The 25,271-nt window shown below is 42.6% G+C and overlaps 1 protein-coding gene across 2 annotated transcripts in view; it reads left to right on the top strand.

The window, feature by feature from the left end:
* Positions 1-25,271, top strand: part of ABHD6 (abhydrolase domain containing 6) — a 55,916-nt gene that overhangs the window by 13,967 nt on the left and 16,678 nt on the right. For both annotated transcript variants that reach the window (XM_003894250.4, XM_003894251.3), the window contains 5 exons: positions 4,539-4,682; positions 15,785-15,941; positions 17,913-18,026; positions 19,545-19,677; positions 23,277-23,434. In XM_003894250.4, coding sequence (XP_003894299.1) covers positions 4,564-4,682; positions 15,785-15,941; positions 17,913-18,026; positions 19,545-19,677; positions 23,277-23,434 — 681 coding nt within the window. In that variant the 5' untranslated portion in view covers positions 4,539-4,563. The remainder of the gene's footprint in view (positions 1-4,538; positions 4,683-15,784; positions 15,942-17,912; positions 18,027-19,544; positions 19,678-23,276; positions 23,435-25,271) is intronic.

The raw sequence follows: 25,271 nt of genomic DNA, 5'->3' as shown, positions 1-25,271 counted from the left end.
AAGAAAGAACAGACATGACTATTTGAATGTTCTCATTAACTAGGTGAGAAAGCCAAGGTCTCCCAGCTGACATGTGGAAGAGCCACGCTGGAGAGGGCCAGCGGCCACACTGGTGGCCCCAGCCTGGTGCCATCCATTGCATGAGTCTGCCATTCATGGACAACCATCAAGATTTTTGCTAGATTCATGTATCACCTACTAAACATTTTTCTTTAAATTTACTCCTTTTTTTTTTGAATCAGTCTCCCTCTGTCACCTAGGCTGGAGTGCAGTGGCACATTCTCAGCTCACTGAAACCTCAGCCTCCAGGCTCAAGTGATCCTCCCACCTCAGCCTCCTGAGTAGCTGAGACTACAGGCGCATGCCACCATGCCCGGCTAATTTTTATATTTTTTGTAGAGATAGGGTCTCTCTATGTTGCCCAGGCCAGTCTCAAACTCCTCTGCTCAAGCAATCTGCCTGCCTCAGCCTCCCAAAGTACTGGGATTATAGGTATGAGCCACTGCGCCCAGCCTAGAGAGCTGTTTAACACCACCACACTGAGAGTTTCTCTTTGACCCAAGTAGGACTGAAAAGAACTGAAAAGAGATGACTTTCCTAGTATATATGTTGTTATCCGATGCTGTATACCCCTGAAACACTCTTTAGTACTCTCCTACTCACTAAAGTCATCTTGCAAACTCTCAGTTGTCCCATGCTTTGGGAAACTCAAGTTACACTTCTTAGTTGATCTCTGATTTTTGGCCATTGGGAGTTCCCGGATCACAATGCTTCAGTTATTTTCTGCCTCCAGCCTCTCCCCTGGGTACATAGAGTATTCTAGAAATAAACACCAGCATGGCAGGGAAGCTGTCTTTTTAAAGGAAAGCAGAAGCCAGTCCTTTGTAAAATGAAGGATGTTGTAGAGGTAGGAATACATTGCCTACTCTTTATCTGTACAGAAAACTCAGAATTGTGGTTTCTTCAACTAAGGTCTGGATTTATTTGACCTTGTCAGGGAGAGTGTGCAGGGTTTTCTGTAATAAGTCCAAACCTTGCTAAATTGATCATGTTCTACAAAAGCTGCTTAGGGAAGACTTTATTCTGCTGTTAAATAGAAGATGGAGCCAGATGCGGCCTTCGCTGAAACTGACTGGCATTTTGGCAGGCACCGACAGAGCAGAGAGGGGTTTTTTTGATGATCATGCCTTCATTTCGGGGCTATCATCTCCAGTGTCAGAGTCTATGATATATATGGCTTTGGGCATAAATTGTTCTAATTCCTAGTCCAAGGGACTCCCTGCTGCTCAGTAATCTGAATTCACAGTGGCTCCCAGCAGTTTTTAAGGACTTTGTATGATGTGGAAAAGTCTTCTCAAAGCTGACAGTTCCCATCTTTGTCAACTCATTCACAGCCCACGATGTTCCAACAGACCTGTACAGATTCCCTTCAGTCTGTGATTAACTCGCTTACTCCTTGATGGTGATACCTTCTAGCAGGGTAAATTGTAGCCAGTGTTAAATAGGTGACTCCTTCAGGGATTTTTGTAATTACTAAAAGAGGAAAGATGTCAGGTCTCTTACAGAATCATTGGGAATGGTTGTTCCTGAAAGAAATGAAACAGATGGAACCCATTTTGTAAATTTGCTTTTCATTGATTCATTTGTACCTTATTTGTGTGTCCTGTGCCATACTTGACACTGAGAAAGAACATACATGATTGTCCCTACCCTCAAGGAGCTCTGGTTCCAGAAGGAAAAGCAGGCCAATGATTTAAGTGTGCTGGGAAAATTATTTACAGTGACTAAGAAACTGAGAGGGCAGTTGCATCAGAGACAAAGCCAGTGCTTATGCCCTGGGAAGGTGGCAGCTTTCATCACTGTAGACTCAGGACTGTACTCAAGTAGAGTATGTGTACGTAATGAAAAGAACCATCTAACCCACCTATGGGTGCGTGTGTCTCCTTCTCCAGGCTGTGAGGTGCTTGCTAGGCGAAACCTCTTGAAGATGGAGAGCTCATATCTTCATGGAGAAATTAGGGATGATGAATGTAGACCTAACAGCAAAGAGGTTACAGAGACTGAGGACCGGCCATTTGTGGGAAAAAAAAAATAGACAAAGTGGAGCTTGGTGCAAAGGTAGTGGACTGGAGTTAGAAACCTGTTTTGTAATCATGACTACCAGCTGGGTGACCTTGGGCTAGTTAGCCTCTCAGAGCCTCAACTTCCTCAGCCTATAAAACAGGATGAAACACCTGCCTTTCCTATGTGACAGGGTTGATGTGTTATATCCAAGGTTGGCAAATTAGAGCCTACAGGTCAAATTTGGCCTACAGTCTATTTCTGTGAAGTTTTATTGGAACACAGTCATACTCATTTGTTACATATCTTCAATGGCTGCTTTCTCATCCAGTGGCAGATTGAGTAGCTGTGATAGAGACTCTGTGTCCCACAGTGCTAAAATCATCACTGTCTGGCGCTTTACAGAAAAAGCTGCTGACCCTTGTGCTCAGTGGTTTGGGAGGTTATACTGTGCTGCATTGAACTTGTTATCAAATTGAATTAAGTATCAGTCGATAGAGGCATATGGGAGAGATTGCTTCATTTCCCAGGAAATGTAAGGAAAGCCATGATTTGCTAGATGTTAATGCTTTTTCTTAAAGAAATCTGTATTATGTTTGGTGAATCCTGCACACTTAGCACAGATGGCTGGGAATCAAGGCAGAGGGTCACACCTGGCTTCCAGGTCCTTCCAGGTGTTGTATTGGGGAGAATGATGGGACTTGAAATATATATTTATATACTTTATGATATATATGTGTGTATACATATATGTGTGTATACACACACACACACACACACGCAGATATATATATATGTAAATAGATACGAGGTCTTGCCATGTTGACCAGGCTGCTCTTGAATGCCTGGCCTCAAGCTATCCTTCCGCCTCTGCCTCCCAAAGCGTTGAGAGTACAGGCATGAGCCACGGAACCCAGCCTGAAGTATTTTTCATTCCATGCTAGAATGAACTGTATTGTAAGCTCATAAGACAGGACAGGGCAGGGCCTCTGATACAGCTGGAATTCTAATGCCCCGATAATGTGTCAGGTCCTAGTCTTGGTGCTGGGGACACCCAGTCCTTACTCTCATGCATCCCACATTCTAGCCTTCAGATGTGTAAGTCCTTAGGAAGACATCAGAAAGTACACTGAAAACTACCTTTTTGGCTTATTCCCCCCTAACTTTGTATTACGTACTTATTTTTATAATTGGTTATATATTTACGAAACAACTTAAAAGTTTTAAAAAGTGAAAAATAAGTCTCCTGTCTATTCCTTACACTTAACTATCTAATTCCCCACCTTAGATGCAATCACAGTTACTGGTTTCTTGTATCCATGTGTACATGTATATTTGTTCATTGATTTCTTTAAAAGTCTGTCTTTTTTTTCCAAAGGTTCTCACTCCGTTGCCTAGGCTGGAGTGCAGTGGTGCATTCATTGCTTACTACAGCTTCAAACTCCTGGGCTCAAGTGATCCTCCTGCCTCAGCCTCCCAAAGTGCTGGATCACAGGCATGAGCCCAATCTGTCCTCCTTTTTTATTTTTTTTATTTGTTTTTGTTTTTGTTTTGTTTTGTTTTGAGATGGAGTCTTGCTCTTGTTGCCTAGGCTAGAGTGTAATGGCACAATCTCGGTTCACTGCAACCTCCGCCTCCTGGGTTCAAGCGATTCTCCTGATTCTCCTGCCTCAGCCTCCAGAGTAGCTGGGATTACAGGCGCCTGCCACTACAATTGGCTAGTTTTTGTATTTTTAGTAGAGATGGGGTTTCACCATGTTGGCCAGGCTAGTCTCAAACTCTTGACCTCAGGTGATCTGCCCAGCTCAGCCTCCCAAAGTGCTGGGATTACAGGCGTGAGCCACGGCGCCCAGCTTCTTTTTTATTTTTAAATACTGCAAGCCTAAAGAAACATCGAAAGGATAATATTATGTAACCTTCACCTGGATTCCCCAGTGGTTAGCATTTTACCATATTTGCTTTATTTCTCTCTTTTCCTCCCACCAACACACACACCAACACACACACACAGATACACACACACACACACACACACACACTACTTTTTCTCTCCTGAACCTTTAAAAGTGAGTAGCAGATACCATCATACTTCACCCCTTACAACTTCAGCAGACAGCTCCTAAGAGAGAAGATATTTTCCTATGTACATACATAACCACAATTTCATCATCATACTCAAGAATTGTATCACTGATACAATGACGTTGTCTAATACCCAGCCCTTACGCAGATTTCCATATTTGTCCCAACAACGTCCTTTATAGTGTTTTTTACAAATCCAGGCTCCTCTGAAAAATTCCTCGTTACTTTTAGTTGTCACGTCTATTTGTTTTTTTTTTAAAGCACTTGCCTGCTTTGGTTTCCTCCTGTTCTTTACCCTCATTCTGGGAACTTCACTTTTCTTGTCCCCTTTGCTTCTTCACCTCTTTTCCCTTGATACAGAGTTTTAATATCATCATTCTCTTTGGCCCCTGCAGGAGTCAGCCAGCCTGAAAGAGCAGGATGGATGTTGATGTGGTTAACATGTTTGTGATTGCGGGCGGGACACTGGCCATCCCAATCCTGGCATTCGTGGCTTCATTTCTTCTGTGGCCTTCAGCGCTGATAAGAATCTACTATTGGTAAGCCAGTTTCATCATTGACATTTTCAAGAGTATCATAATATTGACAACTTCTCTGCTTGTCCTTTTTGTGGTTGTTGTCCTACATTTTATCAGGAAATAGACATAGAGAAAAGTTGAAAGGTACTCATCCTGTTTGGAATTTTGGGAGTGCTCTTCAAGAATATTACCAGATCAGTTCTTTCAGGTTTGTTGGCTTATTTGTTTGTTTTTTGGAGACAGAGTTGTGCTCTGTTGCCCAGGCTGGAGTGCAGTGGGACGATCTCGGCTCACTGCAACCTCCACCTCCTGGGTTCAATCAATTTTCCTGCTTCAGCCTCTGAGTAGCTGGGATTTTACAGGTGTGTGCCACCAAGCCCAGCTAATTTTTTTTGTATTTTTAGTACAGATGGGGTTTCACCACATTGGCCAGGCTGGTCTCAAACTCCTGGCCTCAAATGATCCACCCATCTTGCCCTCTCAAAGTGCTGGAATTACAGGCATGAGCCATCATGCCTGGCCCTTTCAGGTTTCTGATAGCATCTTTCTCTACCCACATTCCCAAAGTCAGTGATTCTGTCTTCAAGCAAGTATTGTACATTTTTTTTTTTTTTTTTGACGGAGTCTCGCTCTTCCGCTCAGGCTGGATTGCATTTGCCGGATCTCAGCTCACTTCAAGCTCCGCCTCCCGGGTTCACGCCATTCTCCTGCCTCAGCCTCCCGAGTAGCTGGGACTACAGGCGCCCGCCACTGCGCCCGGCTAGTTTTTTGTATTTTTTAGTAGAGACGGGGTTTCACCGTGTTAGCCAGGATGGTCTCGATCTCCTGACCTTGTGATCCGCCCGTCTCGGCCTCCCAAAGTGCTGGGATTACAGGCTTGAGCCACCGCGCCCGGCGAAGTATTGTACATTTTTATGGGAACTCCTTTGATATCTTCTTGATCATTGGTGGTTTTTTGTTTTTTTTTTGGTTTTTTGTTTTATTTTGTTTTGTTTTGTTTTTGAGACAGAGTCTCCCTCTGTCACCTACCTAGGCTGGAGTGCAGTGGTATGATCTTGGCTCATTGCAACCTCTGCTTCCTAGGCTCAAGCGATTCTCCTGCATCAGCCTCCTGAGTAGCTGGGACTACAGGCGCATGTCACCATGCCTGGCTAATTTTTGTATTTTTAGTGGAGACAGGCTTTCCCCATGTTGGCCACGCTGGTCTCGAACTCCTGACCTCAAGTGATCCTCCCACCTCATCCTCCCGAAGTGCTGGGATTACAGGTGTGAGCCACCACGCCTGGCCTTGATCATTGGATTCTGACCCTGTGATGTCCTGATAGGTGCAGCGATGTTACTGAAAAATGAACAAGAAAGACCAGAACCATTGAGATGGCATGTGTAGAACAGAATACTTTTAGAGTTGTTCTAGAAGTGTTAATTAGTAAAGAAGTGACAGAAAGAAAAATAAATTTCCAAAATATGTCATTCTTGTACCACTATTATTCTTGTCCCATCTGGATACCACCTGTCCTTTTATTTTGTATTTTCTTTAGAGTGAGCCATCTTTAAAACAAAAAAATCATTAAATCAAGTATTTAAAAAGTGATATGAATATCACTCCCTTAAGTGGAAAGCTTGTCATAAATAGTAAATTAATATCAAAAAGTGCCTGGCGGGTGGCTCATGCCTGTAATCCCAGCATTTTGGGAGGCCGAGGCAGGCAGATCACCTGAGGTTGGGAGTTCGAGACCAGCCTGACCAACATGGAGAAACCCTGTCTCTACTAAAAATACAAAATTAGCCAGGCATGGTGGTGCATGCCTGTAATCCCAGCTATTCGGGAGGCTGAGGCAGGAGAATCGCTTGAACCTGGGAGGCAGAGGTTGCAGTGAGCTGAGATCGCGCCAGTGCACTCCAGCCTCGGCAACAAGAGCAGAACTCCATCTCAAAAAATAATATATATATATATATATATATATATGTAAAAATAAACATAATGACATTAAACGGTCTTATTAAATTGTGTCTCCTTTTACTTTGTTACAAAGCATGAGCAGCGTGAAAGATGTAGCAGCCCTGAGCTGAGCCTTTCTCCTTGTTGGAACCAGAATTTTAACAGTCAAAAAGAAAGTGATTTTCTCATGATGTACTTCATTGCCTTTTCATGCCACTGTCCAATTATCAAATGAAATTGCCCTTCCCACCCCCATGGTGTACATCCCCTGATGAAGGGAGCACCGAAATAGACCTGGTTCCTCTCTGTGCTATAGCTAAACCCATTGAAATCTAACTGGGACTTCAAGAAGTCGGAACTCACTTCTGTATGTAGAAGAGTGCAGGGAGGGTGTTATACCCTTTATCTGCCCTCTTTTCTGGCTCCCTTTTGTTTCACTTGAGTGTGGAATTTTCTGCCTGCCAGCCAGGCTCTGATCCTTGAAAGGGAACTAATTGAATGGAAGGGAGCTTTTCATCTTTCACCCTTGCTCTCTGGGGGTGAGAGTGGGGAGTTGTGACCCTCTTCCAAGTCACCTGGGACCCACCTTCTGCATTGAGAAAGCGAGACTCACTCTGAAGCTGAAATGCCGTTGCCCTTGCAGTGCTGGTAGCAGGAGTTCTGTGCTTTGTGGGCTAAGGCTCCTGGATGACCCCTGACATGGAGAAGCCAGAGTTGCGTGCCCTTTCTCATGGCCTTGTCGAGGCATCATGGACTGCCACACACAAAACGCTGTTTTTATTAACCACATGAAATTGAAGCAGAGAACGCAATTCACTGATGTGGCTCGTAACCATGGATATGGCCATATACAGAGGTGTGATTATATAAAGGTTATTCCACCCACCTCGTGTGGAAACCAGCCTCAATGCTGCATAGTCCCCCAACAGTTCCCTGGGCTGTCAAGGAGAAGGCTCTCAGAGTCAGGGTGTCAGGGTAATTTTGATGTTTCGTTTGTAATGAGAAAAATAAGTTGATAGCAAATAATTTGCTTTTTTAATTAAGTTAAAATTCACGTAACATAAAAGTCACCATTTTAAAGTGTACAATTCAAGGCTGGGCACGGTAGCTCACACCTGTAATCCCAGCACTTTGGGAGGCTGAGGCGGGTGGATCACTTGAGGCCAGGAGTTCGAGACCAGCTGGCCAACATGGTGAAACCTGTCTCTACTAAAAATACAAAAAGTTAACCAGGTGTGGTGGTGCGTGCCTGTAATTCCAGCTACCTGGGAGGCTGAGGCAGAAGAATCGCTTGAACCTAGGAAGCGGGGGTTGCATTGAGCCGAGATCGTGCCACTGCATTCCAACCTGGGTGACAGAGTGAGACTCTGTCTAAATAAATAAATAAATGAAATATAAATAAATACATAAAGTGTACAATTCAGTGGTTTTAATGTATTCAGAGTGTTGTACAACCATTACCACTATCTAATTTCAAATATTTCCACCTCCCCAAAGGAGTCCCCATACCTAGTAGCCGTCACTCCCAGTTTCTCCCTCACTTCATCTTCTGGCAACCACTTACCTACTTCCTGTCTTTTTAGATGTGCCCATTACGGACATTTCACATCAATGGGGTTATATAATGTGTGACCTTTGTGTCTGGTTTCTCTCACTTAGCATAATGTTTTCAAGGTTCCTCCATGTTGTAGCATGCGTCACTCCTTCACTTTCTCTTGTGGTTGAATAATATTCCATTGTGTGTGTATGTAGTTTGTGTATCCATTCATCTGTTGATGGACACTTGGGTTGTTTCCACCTTTTGGCTATTATGAATGATGCTGCATAGCAAATAATTTACTTTTATTAACAAATAATGCCACGAAAAAACCAGAGAGGCCCCACAGTGCAGCGCATTCAGAGCCTCTTTAATTGGCAGTATGGATGCATGGGGTCTTAAAGCCTGCCCATGCCTGTCACCCAGCTCAGAGCTGTGGCTGAAAGACAAACACAATGCTCTTTATTTTGCGAACTCAGGCACACAGGCCAAGAAGAAAACCCAGCTGGTTGGGGAAGATGAAAATCCTAGAAAACCTTTCAGATCATGCCAGGTGGCATTGTGACATGGAGGATTATGGTTTTAGTAATAAAACCCATGATGCCATTGCAGAGAGCTGTCAGCAATCCTGTGAGGCACTTCCTCCGCATCACTGAAATGCACAGACTGTTTCCTCCAAATAGCCTCACCGCAAGTGACATTTACACAGTGGTTGTCATAGAACGAGCAGCTTCACCATGAGTCACTTATATCCCTTAACCACAGCAACTCCTCCAAAGGCCTTCATTGGCTCGGCTGCCAGTAATGACCACCAGTGGGTTTACCTCACAGACCTAGTTAGGTCAGGTTAATTTTCAGGATTGCTACACAAACAGGATCAGCAGGCAGTAGAGATAGCTTGGCACCCACTCCCCATTCCCTGCTGTCCTGCCATATGATCATAAGGGTTTGGTGAAGTCATCACATCGTGCAAGCTCCTGGAGTTCCCTCTGGGATCGTCTCAGCTCCTCCGGGAACAAGAACAGGTGTCCCCAGTAGGCCACAGCAAGTCTTCAGAGCAGCTCTCTCTGGGTCTAAGTGTCCTTGGAGCATGGCCAGCACACTTCCACAGCACCGTGGACTATGGCTGCTCCTGCGGGAGGTACCAAATGCTTCAACGTGAGTCAACAGAGAGCCACACCGGGGATGCTGTGGCCACTGCGGATGACATCAGGTCTGATTTTTCATTGTGTAATGAAAATATCAGGACTGTTCACAAGATGAAAAAGACAGATTTTCTAAGATTTTTGTTTTCCCAAAGAAACTCAGTTGTGAAATCAAGGTAAGAAATCATAGTGAGCAGTTCACTTATATAAATATAAGAAAGAAAAGGGGGCCGGGTGCGGTGGCTCACACCTGTAATCCCAGCACTTTGGGAGGCCAAGGCGGGTGGATCACGAGGTCAGGAGATCGAGACCATCCTGGCTAACACTGTGAAACCCCGTCTCTACTAAAAAATACAAAACAAAATTAGCTGGGTGTGGTGGCAGGCACCTGTAGTCCCAGCTACTCGGGAGGCTGAGGCAGGAGAATGGCGTGAACCCGGGAGGCGGAGCTTGCAGTGAGCTGAGATCGTGCCACTGCACTCCAGCCTGGGTGACAGAATGAGACTCCGTCTCAGAAAAAAAAAAAAGAAGAAAAGAAAGAAAAGGGGATAAGAATTGGAAAAGAAGAAATAAAGCTGACATTGTTCATTGTTTGCAGATGACACAATTGTGTACACTGAAAGTCCAAAAAAATCTATAAATAATTTGTTGGAATTAATTAGTGAATTTGGAGCTGGGTGCTGCAGCTTATGCCTGTAATTTCAGCACTTTGGGAGGCAGAGGTGGCCAATTGCTTGAGCCCAGGAGTTTGAGACCAACCTAGGCTGCTCACTGCAACCTCTGCCTCCCAGGCTCAAGTGATCCTCCCACCTCAACTTCCAGAGTAACAGGGGCTACAGGTGCATGCAACCTTGCCAGCTAATTTTTGCAGGTTTTTATAGAGACAGGCTTGAACTCCTGGGCTCAGGCGATCCATCCGCCTCAGCCTCCCAAAGTGCTGGGATTACAGTTGTGAGCCACTATGCCTGGCCTGGTTTCTTTCTTTTTGTTGTGGTAAGATATACATAACTTTAAAAAATGAAAAAGAAGCATTGGTGAGGATGTGGAGAGATTGGAACCCCCTATGCACTGCTGTTGGGAATGTAAAATAGTATAGTGACTATGCACAAATTTGTTGGCTCCCCAGAAAGTTATACATTTAACGTATCATCCAGCAATTCCACTTATGAGTGTAAATCCCAAAGAATTGCAAGCAGGGTCTCAATGTGTGCACCAATGTCCATAGCAGCATTCTTTACAATAGCCAAAAGATAGAAATAACCTAAATGTCCAACAGACAAATGGATAAACAGAATGTGGTATATACACAATAGAATATTATTCAGCCTTAAAAGGGAATGACAATCTGATGGCATGCTATTAATACAACATGGATGAACCTTGAGAACAGCTGTGCTAAGTGAAACTAACCAGACACAAAAGAACAAATTCTGTATGATTCCACTTTTACCCAGAATAGACAAACTCATAGAGAAAGTAGAATAGAGGTTGCCAGGGGACTGGGGGAAATAAGGAGTTAATGTTTAATGGGTACAGAGTTTCTATTTGGGATGATGAAAAGTTCTAGAAATGAACAGTGGTGGTAGTTTAGCAATGTTGTATAATGCCATTGATTGTACACTTGTTAAAATGGTAAATGTTTATGTTATGTCTATTTTACCACAGTATAAAAAAATCTGTAAGTTATTTTCTTCAGAGGTTCCTGTTAACTAGAGAGAGACTTATAGGATGAGGACTCTGGACTCCAGGAGACTTTATTAAAGAGGAACCCCGGAGCTTTTCTATTTAGGTCAATAGAACCTTCAGTGACTTCTGTCCCTGAAATAGGAGCAGTTTGGTGCGTGTATTGAGATTGTAAAAGATCTTTCTCCTGAGACATTCATTCATCCCACCTTAATTCTTCTCTTTGTTTCTGTTCTGTAAGGTTCTGCTTTTGTGAATTAGAGGTAATCTATTCTCTATTATCTATTATCATTAAACCAAAGAAGTTGTTTTATTCCATCTGGGCCATGGGTCTTTCAGAACTTTTCAGCTGGCCTAGTATCTTAGAGTCATCTTCCTACTCTTTCGTTGAGGGGATCATTTGAAAATATTAGTTCTCTGGGCTGGGCATGGTGGCTCATGCCTGTGATCCCAGCACTTTGGGAGGCTGAGAGAGGCAGACCATCTGAGGTCAGGAGTTCGAGACCAGCCTAGCCAACATGTCTCTACTAAAAGAGTTTCTAGAGAAACCCTGTCTCTACTAAAAAAAATACAAAAATTAGAGGCCGGGCGCAAAGGCACACTCCTATAATCCCAGCACTTTGGAAGGCTGAGGTGGGCAGATCACAAGGTCAGGAGTTCGAGACCAGCCTGGCCAACATGGTGAAACCCTGTCTCTACTACAAATACAAAAATTAGCCAGGCGTGGTGGCACGCGCCTGTAGTCCCAGCTACTTGGGAAGCTGAAGTGGGAGAATCACTTGAACGCAGAAGGTGGAAGTTGCAGTGAGCCAAGATAGTGCCACTGCATTCCAGCCTGGGCGACAGAGTGAGACTCCATTTAAAAAATAAAAAAAAATTAAAAAAAAAAAAAAATGAGCCGGGCCTGGTGGTGCTTGCCTGCAATCCCAGCTATTCAGGTGGCTGAAGCAGGAGAATCACGTGAACCCGGGAGGCGGAGGTTGCAGTGAGATAAGATCGCGCCACTGCAGTCCAACCTGGGCAACAAGAGTGAAACTCTGTCTCAAAAAAAAAAGAAAAGAAAAAATATTAGTTTTCCAACTCCTTATTTGTGGAGCCTAGGTAAACTTGTCCAGTGGATGTACCAATTAAATGAAAAATATCAAGTAGTACCAAAGAGCTCCGTCTGGTAATGAAGAAGCCCTCAATTCCTGAGTCTGGCAGTCTGGCTGCCTTCCAACCCTTTGTCTCTTCACTCTGGTTCAAGTCATACTTCACTCTCCCCCAGGCCCTTGCCTCTGCCGTCTCTACCTCCTGGCACACCTTCTCCAGCTTCCAGCTGACGTATGTTAAGTATCCAGTAGTCTGCTGAAGTTTCACCTTTTCCACCAGGTCCTTTGAGCTCTTCCGTGATCCACACTGTGCTTTGTATGAGAGTTATAGAGAATTTGATGATTATAAAAACGTAACCCATTTGAGCCCCACTCCCGGTACCAAAAATAAAAAATAATAAATAATTAAAAAATAAAAAGGTAACACAGAGAAAATGTAAATTACCCATAACCCCTGGAATAATTTTCTTCAATGCTTCTTTTGTTCTTCCCACCTCTCTCCCCCACCACTTCATCTGTGTATACTTAATAGTTTTTTTTTTTAACAGAATTGGAATCAACAGTATTAAAAATAAAATTGCATCCTGTTTTTTCACTTGACATCATGTCATAAATATTTTTCCATGTTATTGAATGTTCTTTGAAAACTCCATTTTAAATAATAGCAGAATATGACATCACCTAGCTATATGGTAGTTTAATATATTTCCTATTCATGGACACTAAGGTTGGTACTGATTTTTTTGTAGTTTAAACAACACATAACATGGCTGGAACATCTTTAAAAATATTCTTTTTCAAGGTTGCTACTTACTTCCTTGAGACAGATTATTCTTGGAACTATAATTACTGGGTCGACAAGGGGCATGGGGTTTCCAAGATTCTTGATATTTTATGCCAAATTGCTTTCTAGAAAGGTTGAACTGTGTAACTGGTTATATAAATGCATGTGCGTGCGCGTGTGCGCACGCACGCCAGCTGCAGTGGCTCAGTGGCAGGATCACTTGAGTTCAAGACCAGCCCAGGCAACACAGGGAGACCTGGTCTCTACCAAAAAAATTTAAAAATTAAAAAATTAGCCAGGCATGGTATATGCACCTATAATTTCAGCTATTCAGGAGACCGAAGTGGGAGGATCACTTGGACACAGGAGGACAGGGCTGCAGTGAACCGTGATTGTAGTCACTGCACTCCAGCCTGGATGACAGAGTAAGACCCCATCTCAATAAAAAAAAAACCCACCACTTTTCTAATTTAGAAGCTCATAAAGGGTATTCATTTTTTTCTTTATTAATTTTTTATTTAAAAAATTGGGGTGATACATAGTATGTATATATGGGGTACACAAGATGTTTTGATACAGGTGTGCCATGTAAAATAAGCGCATCATGGAGAATGGGGTATCCATCCCCTCAAGCGTTTATCCTTTGAGTTACAAACAATCCGGTTACACTCTTTAAGTTATTTAAAAATATACAAATAAGTTATTGGCTATAGTCACCGTATTGTGCTATCGATAGGTCTTATTCATTCTTTCTATTTTTTTTTTTGTACCCATTAACCATCCCCCTTACCCCCAACTACTCATCTCAGCCTCTGGTAACCATCCTTCTACTCTCTATGCCCATGAGTTCCGTTGTTTTGATTTTTAGATCCCGTAAATACATGAGAACATGTGATGTTTGTCTTTCTGTGCCTGGCTTACTTCACTTAACATAATGATCTCCAGTTCCATCCATGTTGGTGCACTATTCATATTTTTAATTATTAGTGAACTTGAACATGTTTTTTATGTTTGTTAGTCATTAATATCTTTTCTACTCTAAGGTACCTTTTCATTTATTTTGCCTAGTGTTGAATTAGGATTTTAACATGGTTGAGATCAATTTGTGAGCTTTTTATTTATTAAGGATATCAATCTGTAGCTGTCATATTCATTGCAAATATTTCCCCTAATTTTTCCTTTTAATTTTTGGCAAATGATGTATTTGGAAGGACAAAATCATCTTTACATAATATTAATAACTATCATGTACTGAATACTTACCATGTGCTGGGCATTGAACAAAACTTTGTACATGGATTACCTTATCATTTAATCTTTGCCATATTCTTAGTGGAATGCAGCATTTCCTCATAAGATTATATAGTTAGTGTCTTATTCCATTTTGTGTTGCTATAGCAGAATGCCACAGACTAGGTAATTTATAAAGAAAAGAAATTTGTTTGGCTTATGGTTCTGGAGGTTGGGAAGCCCAAGAGAATGGTGCCAATATCTGGCAAGGGCCTTCCTGCTGTGTCATCCCATGGTGGAAGGTAGAAGGACAAGAGACTATAAGAGTGAGCCAGAGGCAAGAGGGGCCCAGACTCACTTTTACCAGGAAACTACTCCCTCAGTAATGGCATTAATCTATTTATGAAGGCAAAACTGTCAGGGCCTAATTACCTCTAAACAGTCTCACCTCACAATGGCAATTAAATTTAAACGTGAGTTTTGGAGGGGACATTCAAAATCAGTAAGTGAATGAGAAAGGATGTGAATGGATGAACAACGTCATGTTATAATTTAGAATTTTGAAATATGCTTGCTTTGTTGTAAGAAGAGCTTTTAAGCTAGCCAATGCTATTATGTTCTTTACATTTTGAGTGGCAATGCAGTCATTAAAAAGGTTTCAAAAGAAACCAACCAGGTGCGGTTTAACCAGCTGGACACCTGTAACCCCAGCACTTTGGGAGGCCAAGGCGGGCAGATCACTTGAGGCCAGGAGTTTGAGACTGGCCTGGCCAATATGGCAAAACCCTGTCTCTACTAAAAATACATAAATTAGACAGGCGTGATGGTGTGCGCCTATAACCGTAGATACTCAGCAGACTGAGGCACAAGAATTGCTTGAACCCAGGAGGTGGAGGTTGCAGTGAGCTGAGATTGCCCCAGGCTGGGTGACAGAGCGAGACTCTATCCTGAAAAACAAACGAACAAACACAAAACCTGACCAAACAAGCAAACAAAAAACATTATGTATGCTCCCCCATTTTTTGTATGCAGATAAAAGTAAATATGAATATATATCTTCTCTCCCTCTCTGCTTATTTTACACAAAGAGTTAAGACCAGTCAGTTTAGGTTATTTGCTTTTGCAAGACTTGGCTACTTCTTTAGTGTGAAGTATCTTACAAAGTGCATCTCTGATTAAATTAATTATCTCTCATCTTGAAGGGATTCACCATGCAGAGAGTTCAATTTGTTTAGATGGTAATTTCATATTGAAATCGATTTTGGGCCAAAGTCCAGCACTGCCAAGTCTTATGTAACCAGCAGAAGCTGAGCTTTCAACCAGCTGCCATATGTTATGAGGAACAAAGCCAGAGGACCAGTGCAGATGGTTCTCAAGAAATAAGTTATCACTCTCAAAGTCTCTAGAAAGACATATTATCAAAAGGTTATTATGTGTGGCATGCTTCTTAAGAAAACACCGCATTTCCCTTCCTAGAGTGATTAGTAAAATATATAGCAAAATAGTTCATTTAAGGTGTTCTCTGGAATGGTTTGGCTTCGTATTCCTTGAGGGTAAAGCTCAGGAGGACTCTAGAGACTAATGGAGGACAAGGGCTGGAGAAGTGTTTGTGTTATCACTAAGTAAGACTTATAGAAAGGATCTGTGCCCATCTTGAAGCCACTCATCTAGCGCTTACTGATTTTGGTTCATCTTTATTTCCCACCCTCTCCAGGTACTGGCGGAGGACATTGGGCATGCAAGTCCGCTATGTTCACCATGAAGACTATCAGTTCTGTTATTCCTTCCGGGGCAGGCCTGGGCACAAACCCTCCATCCTCATGCTCCACGGATTCTCTGCCCACAAGGATATGTGGCTCAGTGTGGTCAAGGTGCAGTTCTCAATTCTTCTCTCTCATAAGAAAAGGGAGTTGGGTGCAGTGGCTCATGCCTGTAATCCCACACTTTGGGAGGCTGAGGCAGGAGGATTGCTTTAGTCCAGGAGTTCAAAACTAGCCTGGACAACATAAAGAAACCCTGTCTGTACAAAAAGTGAAAAATTAGCCAGGTGTGGTGGTGCGTGCCTGTAGTTCCGGCTACTCAGGAGGCTGAGGTGGGAAGATTGCTTGAGCCTTGGGGGGTCAAGGCTTCAGTGAGCCATGATCATACCACTGCATTTAGCCTGGGCAACAGAATAAGACTCTGTCTCAAAAAAAAAGGAAAGAAGAAAAGAGTTTCCACTAGGACATGATGTCATCGACAATGGTAGAAAGCAAAGGGAACTCAGAACTGTGGTGGTTCAAGTCATATTAGAACTAATGCAGTGTGGTCTGGCACAGTGGCTCACACCTGTAATCCAAGCACTTTGGGGAGGCCAAGGTGGGCAGATGACTTGAGCCCAGGAGTTTGAGACCAGCCTGGGCAACACAGGGAGACTCCGTCTCTACAAAAAATACAAACAACAAAAAAAAAATTGGCCAGGCATGGTGGCATGCACCTGTAGTCCCAGCTACTTTGGAGGCTGAGATGGGAGAATCATCTGAGCCTGGGAAGTCAAGGCTGCAGTGAACTAAGATTGTGCTATACCGCACTCCAGCCTGGGCGACAGGAGTGAGACCCTATCTCAAAACAAACTAACAAACTAATGCAATATATTACTCATTCTTTTGTCAGAAAAAAATTATTGAGTTGAATATGATATATAAAACCTATGGCTTAGAAATCTTTTTACCTCGTGGATATTTCTTTGGGGAGGCTTCTGACACAGCTGCATCTCAGAACTGCTGTGAATTCAGAGTTGGGCTTTTAAAAGTCTTTTCTTGTACTCCCAAGTTTCTTCTCTTCCTTCCCCTCCATCTTCTTCCTTCACTCCTTCTTTTCCTTTCCTTCCCACTCCCTCTTCTGCATCTGCTTTTTTCTTTTCCTTTGCCATTTAGAGAAGCAGTTTTGATCTGGCAGCTCTCTGGAAGAGTTGTCCGAGTTCACTTTTTGTCTTGGTTTGCTTGGGTGTGGCAACTTGCTGCCCTTGGTAAGAGTGATCAGGTGTGAAGGTTGGGGCTGGCAGAAGTCTTGGGCAGGAAGCATCCCTGGCTCCCACCTCAAGCAAGACCATACCTGAGAGATCCCAAGTATCATCTACACCAGGAGGTAAAGACACACACCCTCTAGTTAGTTGTGTTATTTCCAAATTCCACTGTGAGGACAGTCATCTTCATGCCTTGATGAACTTCCTGTCCCCTCCTCAGATAAGCATCTTTCTTATAACTGGATGTTTGTTTGTTGGTACCTTATGTTTCTCAGTTTCCTGGTTAAAAGTGGTACATATCTAAATGGAAGAAGGTGTTTTAGGATAATAATAATTTCGAGAATTAGACCTTAAAGTAAAAAGAAACCAAGCAAACCAGAATCAGGGTGATCAGACGTGGTTCTTGGGGAAAACATTGCTCCTGTTGGCTCTGGAGCTGGCTAGGATATGAGAGAACAGAACCATCCCTTGCATTTCCAAGTCAGCAGCTGCAGGCTGGAGTAAGTGTGCAAGGGGTGAGGGAAAGATGAGGTAGTACGTGTCAACTGGTGTGAAGAAAAAGCAAGAGACTTAAGCCTACTGCCCCGACTTTGTCCCCTTTTTACAGGCATCTCCTGAGCTTGCTTCCATTTATATATTAGTCTTTGTGGGCCTCTGCTCCTGATGAGGCTACTGGCAATGCTTATTCACATTACTGGGGTAAAACACTGAGTGGCCAAGACCCATACATCCCCAGGAATGACTGTCTGGGTCACTGTACATGGGGCAACCTCCCAAGAAAATGGGGAGACATGTTTTGCACACCACATGCTGACTCTCCAGGTCTGTGTGTCCTCAGTTCCTTCCAAAGAACCTGCACTTGGTCTGCGTGGACATGCCAGGACATGAGGGCACCACCCGCTCCTCCCTGGATGATCTGTCCATAGATGGGCAAGTCAAGAGGATACACCAGGTAAGCAGGAGGCTCTACCAAAGTTTGCCCAGACTGTCTCAGCCGCCGTTGCATGTCCAAGTCTGGAGAGCAGGGAAGGGAGTCCCGTGCTACCTCATGACCAGTCTCTAGTACATTCTGTCTACAAGTGATGGCAAGCCAAATGGCAACCTGATGATATCTCCGGTTGGCAGTGGAGGGCCAGGGCTTATTACAGACTGTTCACCTCTAAGCCTATTGCAGTTGTTTGTAACTAAATACAATTTGAGCATTTTCTTAACTCTTTGCAAAGGGGTTTAGAATTTCTTAAAACCAGTTCCCTTCCTAGGGATCTCTTTTTCTGCTTACCAGCTATATGATAACAGTAATAGCCCCTCTGCCTAGCTGGGGAGGGTGTTCTTCACATTGTAACCTACTTTAGCATCTATTGCTAGCACCTATTTTAGAATCTATCTCTAGCCTTCTCTGGCTAAGCTTTCAAGATCATAGGAGTTTAAGAGCCATTTCAGAATGGGGTAGCCTGTAAGTTTCAGGTTGACCTTAAGTATTTTCCCCCAAATGAGGATATTTAATATCTGCCTCCTCCATTAAGCTGTTTTTTAAATTAGGTCAGGAACCTTGTCTTTTTAGCTCTTTGCTGTGTTTTCAGCATCTAATCATAGTTTCCTGTACATAATAGATATCCAATAAATATTTTTTAGAATGGTGGGTAGTTGGGTGGATGGCTGATTGGATGATTGGATGGATAGATGGATGGATGGTTGGATGGATGGATGGTTGAATAGACAAATGAATGGGTAGTTATATGAATGGATGGTCAGATGGATGAGAAGATCTTTAAATTAGGGCAGGAGCCCTCAAGCTACAGCCCATGAGCTATGTTTAGCTTGTACCTATTCTTGTAAACTAAATTTTATTGGAACAAAGCCACATTCATTCTTTTATTTAATACATATTGCCTTTGACTGCTTTTGTCTGCAACAGCAGAGTTGAATAGTTGCAACAGATCATATGGCTCTCAAAGCAGAAAATATTTACTCTCTGGACCTTTATAGAAAACTTCATCAGCCTGGGCAATATGATGAAACCTCATCTCTACAAAAAAAAATAGCCAGATGTGGTGGTGCATGCCTATAGTTCTAGCTACTCGAAAGACTGAGATGGGAGGATCACCTGAGCCCCAGAGGTCAAGGCTGCACTGAGCCATGATCACACCACTGCACTGCAACCTGGGTGACAGAGTGAGACCCTATCTCAGAAAAAAAGAAAAGAAGGAAAAGTTTGCTGACCCATTAATTAGCAGAATCCCTGTTGATTTTATATTTATAAATGACCTCTCAATCTCTTGTGCCAGATAAAGAGAATGCCATGCATGCCACAGGGCTCATCTTATAACGGATCCAGTAGAGTTTCAGACTCTCTTTAAACAGTAGTCATTTTCAGTTGTCCATAGGAAGTCCAGGGGTCTTCTATGCTGTAATCACCATTGCCATTGTCTACAGCTGTATAACCAAGCCGCTTTCTCATTTCCCTTCCTAGTTTGTAGAATGCCTGAAGCTGAACAAAAAACCTTTCCACCTGGTAGGCACCTCCATGGGTGGCCAGGTGGCTGGGGTGTATGCTGCTTACTACCCATCGGATGTCTCCAGCCTGTGTCTTGTGTGTCCTGCTGGTAAGTTATGAGGCTGAAACATCCCTCCACTGGGATGAATCCCTGGGGAAACAAGTAGCTAGCGTCTGCTATGACTGTTTTTTAGAATCATCTTTTTGATGTATGCTTGAGAGATATGCAGTGTTTTACTGATAACTCTAACCAACCAATAGTTATATAATCATAATCATAACCAGACTGATTTTGAAAATATAGAGCCAGCCTTGTTACACCAAGAATTTGAGGTGGGGCCAGGCACAGTGGCTCATGCCTGTAAACCTTTAAAAAAAAAAAAAACGGAATTTGAGGTGGTTGATTAAAATGTATATAGTGCTTTGCAGCACATACTTTGAAATATAATGTTACTATTAACATCCAACATTTATTGGGCTCTTACGACCTAAGCTGTTTATATGAATTTAATTCTTGCAGTAGCCCTGAGAGGTAAAGGTACTATAATTATGCCCCTCCCCTTTTTTGGTAAAAATTGAGAGATGTTTATTTATTATAATAAGATCTTTAAAAAATCAAACTTTAGTTCCTCTGTTATTACATGTACATATGTCAATGTGAAGTGTAACATGTTCTTAGATATTACCATTTGAAGTTGGATTTCTGAATTTATTTTTCTTCTGTAAGTCTTCAGACTTGTATTTATAATATATAATAGATAAAAATCATGTTTTCTCTCTTTCTCCTCTATCTCCCTCTCTCCCTCTCTCTCCTCTCTTCTTTTTTTTTTGAGACAGAGTCTGTTGCCCAGACTGGAGTGCAGTGGCGCGATCACGGCTCACTGCAGCCTTGACCTCCCAGGTTCAAGCAATTCTTGTGCCTCAGCCACTCAAGTAGCTGAGATTACAGGCGTGTGCCACCATGCCCAGTTAACTTTTTGTCTTTTCAGCAGAGGTGGGGTTTTGCAATGTTGGCCAGGCAAATTTGAATCCTGTTGGCCAGGATCCTGTTGGCCTGAATCACTTGAACTCCTGACCTCAAGTGATCTGCCTGCCTCCACCTCCCAAAGTGCTGGGAATAGGCCTGAGCCACTGCACCCAGCCTGTCTCTCCCTCTCCCTTTGGTGCTTTATTGGGGTATTATTTATACATAGTAAATTGTCCAAATTAAATGCACATCTCAATGACATTTTGCATATGCAGTTACCATCCAGGTCAAGATATTATGCCTATTTTATAAATGGGAACATTGAGGCACAAAGAAATTACATTAGTGCCAGAACCACAATAGGAACAGAGCCCAGGCTGCCTGACTCCAGAACCCAAGCTGTAATGTTTGGAAGTCCTTGCATATTTACTACCTCCTTTTTATGACTCATATCTTCTACTTCCTCTGTATGATTCAACTAGAATCCAGCCATGAATTGAACATTTAATGACTTTTACTGAAACTTAACTAAATTGACCTTTAAAATCCTTCTGCCACTCTGAAAGCTAATCATTTTTGATATGTTAAGGACGTTGAAATTGAAGAGAAGACACTAAAGAGTCTTCTCTTCTCTTTTTTTCAAGTATCATATCTGAAATAATTTGATCTTATAATAATAAGTTTGAGAATTGAAGGAACAGCATCCATGCAAGGTTTTTAGATTTTAAATCACTTACAGGAGGTAAAATCTAACTGACTTTTTCAAGTATAGGTTCATTTGCTCAGAGAAAAAATTTACATCCGAATTTCAATTGGAAATTGAAAATTAAGTTTGTATGTGAAAACTAAAAAGTAGAAATAAATTCAAGATTATATTCTACCAAGAGTTTTAAAATAAACTTTCTAAAAATGTTGAAATAATTGTAAATTTACAGAAAAGTTGCAGAGATAGTATAGACAGCCCCATATAACCTTTACTCAGTTTCCCCATTAATAGCTCATATTACCACAGTAAATTTGTCACAACTAAGAAACCAACATTAGTATATTACTGGTAACTAAATTCCAGGCTTTATTTGGATTTCATTTAGTTTTTCAACTAATGTCCTTTTTCTGTTCTGGGATCCAGTCCAGGATACCAAGTGACATCTAACCTAGGTTTAGTTTTGAAGAGAGAGGAAAAAGATAATGTCATCTGCTTCATGGCGTCATGAAAGCCATACATCATACTCATGTTAGATTTAAAGGATTTGCTGGACATAGATTTATAAAGTGTGGATTTCTGCATCACAATCAATATTACTGATGCTACTGCCTTTCTTTGTAAAATCTAGCTCTTTGCTAGATTTTGCTGGGCGAGAAGCTCACACCTGTAAACCCAAAACTTTGGGAGGCTGAGAGGGGAGGATTGCTTGAGGCCAGGAGTTCAAGACCAGCCTAGGGGAGACCCCCATCTCTACAAAAATATAAAATTAAAAAAAAAAAGTCTAACATGCACACGTATGTTTATTGCAGCACTATTTACAATAGCAAAGACTTGGAACCAACCCAAATGCCCATCAATGATAAACTGGATAAAGAAAATGTGGCACATATACACCATGGAATACTATGTAGCCATAAAAAAGAATGATTTCATGTCCTTTGCAAGGACATGGATGAAGCTGGAAGCATCATTCTCAGCAGACTAATACAGGAACAGAAAACCAAACACCACATGTTCTTACTCACAAGTGGGAGTTGAACAATGAGAACACAGGGACACAGAAAGGGGAACATCACACACCGGGGCCTGTCAGAGTGTGGGGGTCACGGGAAGGGAGAGCGTTAGGACAAATGCCAAATGCATGTGGGGCTTAAAACCTAGATGACAGGTTGATAGGTGCAGCAAACCACCATGTCACAAGTATTCCTATGTAACAGACCTGCATGTTCTGCACATGTATTCCAGAACAAAGTAAAAAAATTAAAAAATTAAAAAATAAAACTAATTATTTGGCTAAGCTAAATGCCTAGAAATTTGTTCCATGCTGGAAGTGAAAATTAGTTTTGCCCTCTTGCATACATAGCATCAGCTTCTGTGGACTCTCATGTCATGCCCTAAGGTGATGGGAGATAATGAGAAATCTCAATTTTGCTCTCCTAGAGGAAGAGCAACTGTGGAGAAGGCAGCAGGGTTGCTGCCCTAAAGCAAGGGACAGCTCGGAAGCCTCCCAGTCCCCCTGTGTTTTGTCATTGACCCCAAATAAGAGAGTACCATGTGGGTCCAGGCCAAGGGAAGGAGTGTCATTCATGCCAGCCCTATGTTTTCTTCCGGTCATGTATTTCCTCACATTTCCTGTCAACAATCAAATGTAATCAGGCAAGTTGTCTTCTAGGCTAACCCTCCTTAAATTCTATCATACATATGAATCCCCTGGTAACTTGTGAGAATGCAAATTCTGGTTCAAGAGGGCCAGGGAGGGGCAGCGTCTGCATTTCTTGTGGGCTTTTGATGCTCCTGGTCCATGGACCACAGTGTGAGTAACCAGTCCCTGAAATATGTGGAAGGATTTTTTTGTGTGTTTCTCAGTGTGGTTTTGATTTGAGCAAGGATGGCAGTACCAACAAAAAAGAAATCTACTCATGAAATAAACCTGAAATATATTAACTCTGGGCTGCTGTTGGACGTTCCCTATATAAAATGGGGGTTGGTAAGAAGGTGGATGTATCATCAAGCCATTTGGGTTTGAATCCCACAGGCCTGCAGTACTCAACTGATAATCAATTCGTACAACGGCTCAAAGAACTGCAGGACTCTGCCGCTGTGGAGAAGATTCCCTTGATCCCGTCTACCCCAGAAGAGATGAGTGAAATGCTTCAGCTCTGCTCCTATGTCCGCTTCAAGGTGCCCCAGCAGGTAACGTGGTTGCAGCAGCGACACAACTACCCTCCCCAGAGGCCCGGGGGCGAGTACCAGCTCCCTGCACGTATTCCCTCCTTCACCTACTCATTGACTCCTTGTCCTCTTCTGTATATATTTAACAAGTGTCTCTGCAGTGCCTGCAACACTTCGGGCACTGTGCTGGCACAGTGGTCAATACAGACAAGAAGGTCCCTGGGCAGACACGGTCCAGTGCGGGGAGGCAGACAATAACAAGTAAACAATGAATTACCAGTGGTCATGAGTTTTATAGCGGAAATGAAGATGGTGTAGTGATTGAATACAGGGAGGCAGGGGTGGCTTTGATAAGCCTCTTTGAGGGACAGCATATGCAGAGGTGGAAAAACATGCATATTCAAGACAAAGGAGGCTGGGGTAGCTGGAGCTCCAAGAATAAGAGAATGGTCAAGATGGAGTTAGAAAGGGAGGCAGGGGCTAAATCAGAGATACTCAATTAAAAAAAAAAAAATCTTAGGACCCCTTATACTCTTTTTTTTTTTTTTTTTTTTGACTGGAGCCTTGCTCTGTTGCCTAGGCTAGAGTGCAGTGGCATGATCTCGGCAAACTGCAACCTCCATCTCCCAGGTTTAAGTGATTCTTCTGCCTCAGCCTCTTGAGTAGCTGGGATTACAGGTGCCCGCCACCATGCCTGGCTAATTTTTTTATTTTTAGTAGAGATGGGGTTTCACCAAGTTGGTCAGGCTGGTCTCAAACTCCTGACCTCGTGATCTGTACACCTTGGCCTCCCAAAGTGCTGGGATTACAGGTGTGAGCCACTGTGCCTGGCTAGGACCCCTTATACTCTTTTTTTTTAAAAAATATACTTTAAGTTCTAGGGTGCATGTGCACAGCATGCAGGTTTGATATGTAAGTATGCATGTGCCATGTTGGTGTGCTGCACCCATCAACTCATAATTTACATTAGGTATTTCTCCTAATGCTATCCCTCCCCCAGCCCCCCACCCCCCAACAGGCCTCATTGTGTGATGTTCCCTGCCCTGTATCCAAGTGTTCTCATTGTTCACTTCCCACCTATGAGTGAGAACATGGTGTTTGGTTTTCTGTCCTTGTGACAGTTTGCTGAGAATAATGGTTTCCAGCTTCATCCATGTCCCTGCAAAGGACATGAACTCATCCTTTTTATGGCTACATAGTATTCCATGATATATATGTACCACATTTTCTTAATCTAGTCTATCACTGATGGACATTTGGGTTGGTTCCAAGTCTTTGCTATTGTGAATAGTGCTGCAATAAACATAATATGTGCATGTGTCTTTATAGTAGCATGATTTATAATTCTTTGGGTATATACCTAATAATGGGATTGCTGGGTCAAATGGCATTTCTAATTCTAGATCCTTGAGGAATTGCTATGCTGTCTTCCACAATGGTTGAACTAATTTACACTCCCACCAACAGTGTAAAAGCATTCCTATTTCTCCACATCCTCTCCAGCTTCTGTTGTTTCCTGACCTTTTAATGATTGCCATTCTAACTGGTGTGAGATGGTATCTCATTGTGGTTTTGATTTGCATTTCTCTGATGACCAGTGATGATGAGCATTTTTTCATGTGTCTGTTGGCTGCATAGATGTCTTCTTTTAAGAAGTGTCTGTTCATATCCTTTGCCCACTTTTTGATGGGGTTGTTTTTTTCTTGTAAATTTGTTTAAGTTCTTTTTTTTTTTTTGAGATGGAGTCTCGCTCTGTCACCCAGGCTGGAGTGCAGTGGCTGGATCTCAGCTCACTGCAAGCTCCACCTCCCGGGTTTACGCCATTCTCCTGCCTCAGCCTCCCGAGTAGCTGGGACTA

The sequence above is a fragment of the Papio anubis genome, chromosome 2, assembly GCF_008728515.1.
Source record: "Papio anubis isolate 15944 chromosome 2, Panubis1.0, whole genome shotgun sequence".
NCBI classification, from domain to species: domain Eukaryota; kingdom Metazoa; phylum Chordata; class Mammalia; order Primates; family Cercopithecidae; genus Papio; species Papio anubis.
Note: the sequence above shows the minus strand (reverse complement) of the source record. Positions and strands in the feature narration are given on the sequence as shown.